Source organism: Corythoichthys intestinalis, chromosome 2 (assembly GCF_030265065.1).
Source record: "Corythoichthys intestinalis isolate RoL2023-P3 chromosome 2, ASM3026506v1, whole genome shotgun sequence".
NCBI lineage: Eukaryota > Metazoa > Chordata > Actinopteri > Syngnathiformes > Syngnathidae > Corythoichthys > Corythoichthys intestinalis.
In genome coordinates, this window is record NC_080396.1 from 44,820,728 (window position 1) to 44,832,275 (window position 11,548).

The window sequence follows — 11,548 nt, forward strand, 5'->3', positions numbered from 1 at the left end:
GCCTATGACGACATACAATCAAATTTACAGTAGTTTAAAACACGGGTAGCTACGAGGCAAGCAAAAGTGATCTGCGGTCGCGTGACGGCAGCAAAGGGGGCAGAGAACTGTCACTATATGGAGGCTTCATGGCAGCGATATTTACCTCATATGTGAATAGAAAAAAAGAATATTTAGTATGATCACCATAATACTGATTTGCAATGAAACTGTATATACATTTCAATTTTTTCCGACTGTTTTTTTCTTTTTTTTTTTTTTTCGTGTCAGAGCGTGTCGGGTGTTGGTTGGTTTGTCAAATTATGTCCACCATCCGTCCACCATGTGCTACTCAAGCGCCCAAAAACAACGCACGCGGACACGGGAGATGTCGCAATATGTCTACATTTTTCTTAACAGACTAATGAGAGTAGAAAGGCGACATCGTAAAGAGCAAACAATAATTTCTCGTCAGCATTTGACAATCTGAGATGAGGGGACGACAGGGGAGCTGACCGGATTATTTTATTTGTTAATACCAGTGCAAAAATTCAATACGATCATCTTAATACTGATTTGCAATTTAACTGTCAAATATCAAAATGTAGTATTGTTTTTTTTTCAGAGCAGCACATTTGACAACTAGCTATTTACACTTTAGTTTTAACAACAGTGACCAAAAATAATAGTGATGAGCATAAAAACTAAAATACAACAGAGCGAGAGGTAAATATGATGTGTTGGTCGTTCCATATTTAGAAATTAAACTTTCGATTTATTTTTATTTTCGTGACAGCAAGCATGCCGCGTTGGCTGGTAGCAGCAGCATTGTATATGTGATCAAGATCAGGCTAAAGAAAGTCCGTGCGCCCCCGACCCCAAACCCCAACTCCCCCCACAAAAGGAAAATGTTTAACCGTGTCCTAAATCGAAATGCAAGCACGAGCCATGACTTTGATCCCATTGAACTAGGACAGACGACGCGGAAGTTCTCCCTCGCTTTTGCAGCAGCGGGAGGGAGACGAGGCTGTCTGTGAAAGCAGAAGGATATCGCCTGTCACTCATTTCGGAAACTACGACGAGTGGTCAATGAGGAGCCTGTTTGCAAGAGAGGGAGGGACCAAGCAATGTCACTTCCCGTTCAGTTATACTGCGAAGCGGTCTTTGGTGATTCGTTCGGCAACGTCGAACGAGTCATTTGGGCGGGGAGGGAGATGAGGGGGGCGAACGATTCGTTGAACGATTTGTTTGAACGAATCTTTTTACTGAACGAACCGGAATGGATTCGTTTACTCAAGTGGACGACAGATCCCGTCACTAGCTCTCGTTTGAAAGTACGGAAGTTGATGTCCACACCAGTTTTTATTTGAAGTCAATCGACCAAGAAAAACGGGAGATAATGTCATTTGAGTTTTATAGTTTTATTGCACTCACAAATATGCATTAAAACGCTGCATGGACCATGTATCTATCTCCATATTTCCATCATTTCGTGTCCTTTTTCAAAACCGAAAGCAGCACAAAAGACTACATATCCCAATAGCCGTTCTGATGTCAAGAAGGACGAACCGAATGTGATCATTTTTAATAAATTTCCGAACGAGGCGCCAACTAATGAAAGGGAGGCATGCGACGCAAGCAACGGCCGGTTGGTTTGAGCGACCGACTTTGAAACGTGCAGTTGAATTGTCAAACATAAAACTATTCAATCTAATTTTTTCAACTGAATGTTTATCCTAGCAAGTTAAATAAATATTATTAAGCTTCAAAACGGTTGTTCGAGCACGTTTGGTAGTCAGTGGGACTTCAACATTACAAATTTTGAAAAAAGCTTTTGGGATTTTTTTGTCTTTTTGGGTCCAAAATGTGGATTAAAGTTGGTCAGTGAAAAAAACAACAGTTTGGACATAAAGTTCAAGGTATCCTGAAAAAAGGGACCCAACTTGGCCATTGTGTACAGTTTTTTCTTTGAAATATAAAGGCAACATCAAAGGCATGCAAATTCGGCCAAAATAGGCTTGAGTGTTAAAGGGTTAATGAGCGGAAGTGAAGTGTAGCATGCGGTACCCCATTGGGGAAAAATACTTTGATAAAAAGAATATCCTGTAAAAATATTGGAGTAGAGAAACTGAAATAATGACATTTTGCAGCTCTATTCGTCACATTTTCCTCATTCTGAATAATTCCCTCTCAATGGGCTGAATTCTAAATCAGATGAAACCCTGACCCTGCCGACGCCATCCTCCTGTTGGGGAGGCTAGAGCCCTGTAATGGTAGGCGTGGCTAAACGGCGGATTAGAAGACTAATTTTTCGTTATCTGAGCTTTGCCAAATTGTTGTATTTATTCGAATCGTCTCAAAATATGATTTTAATTCACATAATAATGCTATTTAAGACTTTTTTTTTATCCTGTCGTACGCACTTTAAGGTTAATTAATTAATTATCAAACTAAAAGATTAATTTCATCGTTGATTAGTTGTTGCACCTCCAGATGCAATGATGTAATTGAATCGAATGAAATGATTTTGTTGTATTTTGTTTCTATTCAATAAATTGTTGCTCCTTGTGGTGTGTGCACCTTTGGCCGCCTTGCAGACAAATAGGCATTCTGGTTCCATAGTTACACAGCTCACCTCTTTCTCGTCTTCTTTGTTCTACAGTAGCTCACACTGAGCTCTGTAGTTCTACTTCTGTTTAGACCGGAGGGCATCATGTGCGCCAGCCTAGAGAACAAATTAACAGCATATGATTGAGATTAAGATCTGTTTTTTTGGGTTGTATCAATTTTAATCATTGTTATTAATTTCCTTATGATCCCTGCCTCAGTAGGACTCACCGGTATAGTGGTCCTGTCCCTACATAGGAGTTCTGAGTCTGGGTGTCCATTTGGCAGGAGGAGGTAAGGTGCGTGGATTCACAATGACTTTTTCATGTGCTGTTTCTTGTGTATCTTAGTGTAGTTCCTTTTATAAAGTTGTCGTGAGCTGAAAGTCAAGCAGATCATGGATTTCAGTGATTTGATCAGTAACTATTCTCAGTCAAAATGCTGCTGTAATATGTGGAACACTGTTGCATTTTTAAATATTATCATTAAACATTTACAATTTTGTCTTTCTAATAACTGTTTCAATTAAGAAGTGCTTTCATCTCCAAATTCAAATTTGATGTAACCTCCTAGAATTATATATTATTTATGTGTTCAACTAAAAAATGTTCCAAGAATTCCTCATCCGATTACTTCTCAGACCAGGTGATGCGGGAAAATATTACATTATGCTTTTGTGATGTATGATTGCTTCTGTGACATAGATTGTAACAACTTCTATTGTTTTTCACCGTGTTCCCATAGTTAGGAGACGCCCTTGAGAATCTCACGAGATAACTTGTTTTGCACCATAGTATTGTTTTACTACACGCCTGGGTCCCATAGAGATAACGTGTTTTGCACCCATAATATTTACCATTTGTTGGCATCTGTTGCAGCACAGCTCATGTGTCCCATGTGAAAAGCCCTTTTTCAAGGGGGCTGGACCAAAAGTAGCTTAAATGTTTGTGATTGGACGGGGCCGCGCTGCTCGTGGGCGGAAGTTGGCCTCTCCGCCTCCGAGGGGTGCGTCCTTACAAAACCGGACATTTCCGGGCGACCCGTGAGGTCCACCAGCGGGTCACGTACGGATCACCTGGCTTTTGTCCTTTTGACGCTATACTGGAGTGTTGTTGGATTCCCACTCGTTTGTCACGGTAAGCGATTTTTATTTCTAAGGGACAACTAGTTGTGCTGTAACGTAACGCGGGGATTCTGAAACAAACTCAAATCTAGCATCACGGTACCATTTGTTTGCTTGTTTTTGATATCTGTTTGCTTGCTTTTGTGGGATTGTAATCAATAAATCTCATTTATTCTGCATTTTCTAATCAATAAACATCGTCTATTGAGCAAAAGTGTGCCTGTTACTGATTCACCGCGAACCTGGAAATTTCGGAAAACACCAGGTATATGACTTTAAGGTTTGTCTCACTCTCAGTTTACACCATTGAGAATCTGACTCCTTTAGATTAGGATTTTAACTAAAAAAGGCCTGCTGTATTCAATGTTTCGAGATTTAAAAGAAGACATTATACTTGTAAAAGCATTAACTTCCCATCTAGACAACTGGTCACATTTGTGACACATTAAGGAAACTCATTGCAGTGTAGGGATCAAACTATTAAAGGTTTTTACAGGCTGAAGGCCTGTCAAATTGTTGGTGTGTTGTATACATGTTTGACAAAAAAAAAAAAAAAAAAAAAAAAAAAAAAAAAAAAAAACTTTTTTGTTGTTGTTGTTTTTTCCTGTTGATCATGATTTCATAGTCAAGCTGTCTCCTTTTTGGGCTTGAACTGTCCGATTTTGAGTCATAATAAGATTAATCATTGGAGATTTCACAGAGAAAATTAGTTGATGTCATGTCCCTGATTTGGGGATTGCAACGCTCTCATGCCTTATCTTGAATTTTGCTTCTGATTGCTTATGTTTTTGACATTCGTCTGAGCATCTCACAATAATTACAGGCAATCTTTGTGAAATGCAACTCGCTATTTTTCGAGGACTTGCTTCATATACACTGAAGGATGAGCTTTGCAAAAGACTGGGTTTAGTCTTGCGAGCTCTGCTCAAATCCTCCTTGCTCAGATTATAGATCATTGTTCTAAAATTAGGATTTTTAGATCTCTATTTACCACTCCAACCTCAAAAATCACTATTTTTCTTTGGAAAGCAGTTTGCAAGTGACCAGAACAGAGTGTACGTGTGCTTACCTTTATTTAAGTGCTGATGAATATTAAGTCTCACAATTCACTCAGCAATAACAATTATAGTCCCATCCTAGTTGTGAATGACCCAAGTCAGAGCAGATATGAGTTATATATTTTTATGGAAAGCAAAAACTAAACAAAAGAGGGTCGAGATCTTGTTCTGCCGTGGATTAGTCCATATCTGTTCATGTACTCTGTTACTTCTCAGCCAAGTATTGGGAGGAGGAGACAGGTGGTTGAGGGAGGAGCCTGCAGGAGAAAAAGATCACATGCAGAAGTCACACTGCATTGTTTTGTTTTTCGAATCAGTCTTTTACACCCACAACAGATAAACAATTAAAGCAACATCTTAAAAATAAATAAATAAATAAATAAATAAATTATTATACTTTGTCTTTTAATGATACACAAATTCCCACTAATAGTAAATTTATTGTTTAATCAATTCTAGTTTTTCATCTATTGTTTCATATTGAAAAAAAAAACAAAAAAAAAACAGATTTGTCCCAAATCAGAGTAGCTACTTCTTTCAGTGCTAGCATTATACAGATGTAATAATTTCAGTAAGCACCAATATAAACATGTAGTTATTAGATCAAAAGTAGTGACAGTTGTCAAAGGTGCCTATTTATTTTTATCCCTTCCAGTCGGGGTAAAGCCTCTTAGTGTGTGTGTGTGTGTGTGTGTATAGGCCAAAATGACTCAACCAGCCGTAGGACGATCCTCCAGCAGCTTGAGCTAATCTGAACATGGCTACTTCCAGCCTCTCCTTCAGAAAACCCTATCGAAACCTCGGATCTGTGAGCGCCATGAATTTATTCAAATGGTTTAAAAATGTAATGATGAGAAGAATCTCTGTTCTTTATCAAAGCAATACTGTAGTGACCATATTTATCGGTAAACAGCCTAGGCAAGATATACTGGACTGTCTAAGGAAATTAGAATACACAATATTCTAATTTTTTGAGACAGTCCTGTATGTGAACCAAGGGCGTAGGTGGTCTCAATATTGGTAAGAACGATAGAACAGCACAACCTGCATGTATACTGGACTGTCTCAGAAAATTAGAATACACAATATTCTAATTTTCTGAGACAGTCCTGTATATTGTTCTATGTAAAGGACGTCAGCCAAGGTCGGCCCCCCACATTTTTACCACGCCAAATCTGGTCCCCTTTGCAAAAAGTTTGGACACCCCTGCTTTAAATGGTGGATTAATGTACAGGACTGTCTCAGAAAATTAGAATATTGTGTATTCTAATTTTCTGAGACAGTCCAGTACTTTTTGCTGGGGACGGGAGATTAATAAAACCAAACAGACTGGGTGAACGGTAGTCAGGGCTACATTTCTCATAAATAAGAACTCAATTAATTGATAGGCTAAATAATTAAAGCAAAATAAATCTGTATTGACTTTTCCTCACTTTCACACTGTAAATTTACAGTATAACATCTTAATCTGATCATTTGTCTTAAATCTAGTCAAATGATTTTCATCTTGTTATGAGTTTTAAAGGCTAGTTAAATGGTAAATGGTGTTACACTTATATAGCGCTTTTCCACCTTTCAAGGCGCTCAAAGCGCTTTACACTATCTCGCCATTCACCTACTGGTGACGCAGCACCAGTTAATAGATTAATGTGTCAGATTCTTCCACTTACTTTTAGTAAATAATACCATTTGGTCTTATTAAGCCCAAAAATCTAAAAGTCAGTCATTTTTCACCTAAGTCAAGAAAAAAATGCTTTCAAATAATATTTTGAACAATATCAGTTCTTGAGTTAAGAACATCTCTGACAAGCAAGTGTTTTAAGATTAAATATAGAACCTTTTTGCTTAAAATAAATCTTGTTTATTTTCAGCTACCTATTTTTCTCATTTCTAATATCGAGAAATCTGAGTCAAATTTACTTGAAGCACTGGCAGATCATTTCACTTATTTCGAGTAGATTTACACTGGAAAAAGGGGAATTTAAATTTTTCTTTTTTTCAGTTTTAAGGAGATGGGTTTTTGCAGTGCAGATGTATAGGTTCAGGTGATACACCGTTCGATTCAAACCTTTGTTTTCAAAAACTACTAAAGAAACGTTTTGAAAACTTCCAGAATAAATGTCTGGATTTTATTAGCAAATTTAAATTACAATATTTGAACACAAATTTGTGGATTAACATACAAAGAAATACAAAATTGTTAATGATCTCTTGACTATCCAGGAATGCAAACATTTGTCTTACCACTCAAAATTGTCTAACAAAAATAAATAAAAATGGAGCCCGCCTTCAGGAAACACACTACTGCTTTTGTCCACAAGCACAGCCAAACTCAACAAAAAATGAACGCTCCTTTGGGCTGCTTTAAAACAACTTAAGCAAAATAAAAATGAAAACTGGGAAGAATGGGTAAACTTTGGTTCACTACATTTCCTTAAACTGAGCAGAGTTCACTATATTTCTCAGTTTAATTAACGTTTACATAATAGAATACACATACAGGAGGACACTTCTGTTGAAGCAGTTTCTTACTCAGGCTTTCACATTACTTACAGCGGCTGCTGGCCGAAAAAAAAACTTCCAATATCCATCCTCTTCGAAGCGGACGGAGGAGGCGGCACGTCGACATGTGACGTAATTCTGTAATGTGGGGGGGCAAGTCAGCAGCCAATCAAGCGTGCGTTTGATGGGAAAAAAAACATGGACTGGCTCATTCAGCAAGTGAAAAAGGGGTAAATGTAAGTCTGAAAATAATGAAAATAATTCACTTAATAATGGTAGGGTCAATTCTATCGTTACAACACAATCTAAAAAATCACTTACAGTATATAACCAAACACATTATATAATGCAAATAGGGTTGCTTAAAAGTTGGTGGGGGCAATTTGAGCATCCTGAAAAGTTGGTAGTGTTTTGTCACTCCCGTCCCTATGTAAACCTACGCCCTTGATGTGAAAGTGGCACATTTCTTGTTCACGGTCTCCTGTGGTCTCACTGCATTAAATTTACTCACATAATGTGTAGCTACTTGTATGGAGATTTGGGTTAGATATCGGTTGGGTTTTATCTGATACCTGTACTATTGTCTTCCTATACTGGACTGTCTCAGGAAATTAGAATACACAATATTCTAATTTTTTGAGACAGTCCTGTACATCACACCTATTAACTCTATTGTCCCTAGTAACGAAGGTGGTGCCTCTCACAGGAATTGGATGGGTTGGAACATGTCTAATGGCTTTATGATGATCAGCATCATCACTATCCTAATGTGCTTTCCAAAGTGCTGTCAGCAGTATTTCATAGCAGTCTCATTATCAGCATGCTTAATGGAGTTAAGAAAAAAAATATAAGACAAAAACATCGTACCCTTTGAAGATTTAAAGGCTTCATGTTGATGAAAACCATCACTCGTCACTTTCCTCTTTATCTTGGCTGCATCCTTGCACATCTGACATTGACTGTGCCAATTATGCTACTATGTTACCTCAAATCCTGTTGCAGTTTTAATCAAAAAGTTGCCTCTCACCTTCTTGTCTTCACTTCGGTCAGCTAACTCAATTTTGTTTCCCTGATGATGTGCCAGCAGGTTTGTGAATCAATTCTTCACACATGCAGCAAAGTGGATTAGCTCAGTGAATGAGAAGGCGGCACTTTTTAAAATAGTTTTAAAATTTTTAACATTGTTATATGTATATGACTTCAGGCATACACAGAGATTAAGGGGAGGCAGGCGGGTCAGTAGCCCCCCCACCTAGTGGCTGACAAATGTCATTGCATGTAATTGACTTTCCTATAACAGTATATTGAATTTAAAATGAAGACTTAGCTGGTAAAATGTTGTCTATAGAAGCAGTAAGACAAACAACAAAAATTAATGAAATTAAAAAGAATCCTACAAAGTATTTAAATAATGGGTCATAATTATTTTTTAACTTAAGGTCATTTACCAAAACGACACCTGAGGAGGCAAGATGGATATTCATAAATTCTTTAGACCTTTTAAAAGCTACAACAACTGAGCTTTGAACTGATGATCGAACACTAACAGTGTCAATATGTATATACATCTAATATACTAGTCCGTCTAAAAAAAAATAGCATATTGTAATAAAGTTCAATATTTTCTGTAATGTACTGATAAACATTAGACTTTCATATATTTTAGATTCATTACACACGATTGAAGTAGTTCAAGCCTTTTATTGTTTTAATATTGATGATTTTGGCAAAAAAGTCAAGAAAAAACAAAAATCCCTAATCTAAAAAAATTTGCATATCATGAAAAGGTACTCTAAAGAACCAACTAACCTAATCATCTGAATCAACGAATTAACTCAAAACCCCTGCGATAGATTGCTGAGGCTTTTAAAAGCCTGGTTCGTTACTTAAAACCGCAATCATGGGCAAGACTTCCGACCTGACTGCTATCCAAAAGGCCATCGCTGAAACTCTCAAGCAAGAGACTAAGACACAGAAAGAAATTTCTGAGCGAATAGGTTGTTCCCAGAGTGCTGTATCAAGGCACCTCAGTGGGAAGTCTGTGGGAAGGAAAAAGTGTGGCAGGAAACGCTGCACAACCAGAAGAGGGGACCACACCCTGAAAAAGATTGTGGAGAAGGGCCGATTCCAGACCTTGGGGGACCTGCAGAAACAGTGGACTGAGTCTGGAGTAGAAACATCCAGAGGCACCGGGCACAGGCGTGTGCTGGAAATGGGCTACAGGTGCCGCATTCCCCAGGTCAAGCCACTTTTGAACCTGAAACGAGGGCAGAAGCGCCTGACCTGGGCTACAGAGAAGCAGCACTGGACTGTTGCTCAGTGGTCCAAAGTACTTTTTTCAGATGAAAGCAAATTTTGCATGTCATTCGGAAATCAAGGTGCCAGAGTTTGAAGGAAGACTGGGAAGAAGGAATTGCCAAAACGCCTGAAGTCCAGTGTCAAGTACCCGCACTCAGTGATGGTCCGGGGTGCCATATCAGCTTCTGGTGTTGGTCTACTGTGTTTTATCAAGGGCAGGGTCAATGCAGCTAGCTATCAGAAGATTTTGGAGCACTCCATGCTTCCATCTGCTGAAAATCTTTTTGGAGATGAAGATTTCATTTTTCAGCACGACCTGGCACCTGCTCACAGTGCCAAAACCACTGGTAAATGGTTTACTGACCAGGGCATTACTGTGTTAAATTGGTCTGCCAACTCTCCTGACCTGAACCCATTGAGAATCTGTGAGATATTGTGAAGAGGAAGTTGAGAGACACCAGACCCAACACTGTGGATGAGCTTAAAGCCGCTATCGAAGCATCGTGGGCCTCCACAACACCTTAGCAGTGCCACAGGCTGATTGCCTCCATGCCACGCTGCATTGAAGCAGTCATTTCTGCAAAAGGATTCCCGACCAAGTATTGAGTGCATAGCTGATTTAATTAATTGAAGGTTGACTTTTTTTTTTGTATTAAAAAACACTTTTTTTTGTATTGGTCGGATGAAATATGCTAAATTGTTTTTTAGATAGGGATTTTTGTTTGACTTTTTTGCCAAAATCAATATTAAAACAATAAAAGGCTTGAACTACTTGAGTTGTGTGTAATGAATTTAAAATATATTAAAGTCTAATGTTTATCAGTACATTAAAGAAAATACTGAACTTTATCACAATATGCAAATTCTTTTTAGAAGGACTAGTACATACTTGATAATTTTATTGCTGAGACTGCATTTCGGGGTCATCAACATCTTCTGCGCCCCCCCCCCACCAGTGTTGTTAATAACGGCGTTACAATATAACGGCGTTACTAACGGCGTTATTTTTTTCAGCAATGAGTAATCTAATTAATTACTTTTCTCATCTTGGCAACGCCGTTACCGTTACTGAGGCGGGAAAGGCGTGCGTTACTATGCGTTACTAAGTTGGTTGAATAAAAAAAGTCTGAGAGAAACGGACTCACGGGGACGAGAGCAGAGCAGGAGTGGGGCCGTTGCAACCGCGATGCTAGGTGGCTCCAATAATACCTGACTGTAGCCATAGCCGACAAACTACGCCCACATGACACGGTAGATATCATATTATAGAATTAGATGCAAAAACTGACACAGCTGCATTGCCAACATGTTTTAAGGACTACATGTGTTAGTAAACAGCCGCCATCTTAAAGCAGTAGACCTCTCAGGAAGGCCCTGATGTTGAGATCCTTCCTAGCGAACCTAAGTAACTTTTTTTTTTTTTTTTTTTTTAATCTAAATTGCTTCTAAATCGGCAAAATCTTAACTTAAATCTATCTTTAAATGATGAAACAGTTTTAAAACTTACACATGTTTAAAGTAGACAGAAGGGAACTAATGCATTAACAGGTGCAATTTTAACAACTTTAACGGTTGATTCACAACTTTAAATGACTTCCACACATAGCAAAGGTTACTAGCTAGTTATCGCAATACCCTTGTGTCTAGTTAAGTGGAGGGTAAAGGGGCTAGGGCCAATTGTCCCCCAAATCCTTTAAACTTCACATTGTGTGACCTGGTTTTTTTTTTTTTTTTTTTTTTTTTTTTGTTTCTTGTTTTTTTTTTTGAGAAAAAAAAAAATTATCACTAGTTACTTTGCCAAGTAACTAATTACTCTTACATTCAGGTAACTGAGTTACTAACGCAATTACTTTTTGGGAGAAGTAATTTGTAACTGTAATTAATTACTATTTTAAAGTAAAATTAACAACACTGCATATACTGTATATAGATATAACTAGATGCAAAATGACAGACACGGCACTAGATGCATTAGTAAACA

The 11,548-nt window shown here is 38.0% G+C and overlaps 1 protein-coding gene across 1 annotated transcript in view; it reads right to left on the reverse strand.

Annotated features, from left to right (window-relative positions):
- LOC130904655 (cyclic nucleotide-gated cation channel alpha-3-like) overlaps nucleotides 1-11,294 on the reverse strand; it is a 28,225-nt gene extending 16,931 nt beyond the window's left edge. The window contains exons 1-4 of the mRNA XM_057817571.1: nucleotides 10,713-11,294; nucleotides 4,779-5,024; nucleotides 2,818-2,965; nucleotides 2,615-2,704 (exon numbers count right to left, since the gene is read on the reverse strand). Coding sequence (XP_057673554.1) covers nucleotides 2,615-2,704; nucleotides 2,818-2,867 — 140 coding nt within the window. The 5' untranslated portion in view covers nucleotides 2,868-2,965; nucleotides 4,779-5,024; nucleotides 10,713-11,294. The remainder of the gene's footprint in view (nucleotides 1-2,614; nucleotides 2,705-2,817; nucleotides 2,966-4,778; nucleotides 5,025-10,712) is intronic.
- Nucleotides 11,295-11,548: the final 254 nt, after the last annotated feature.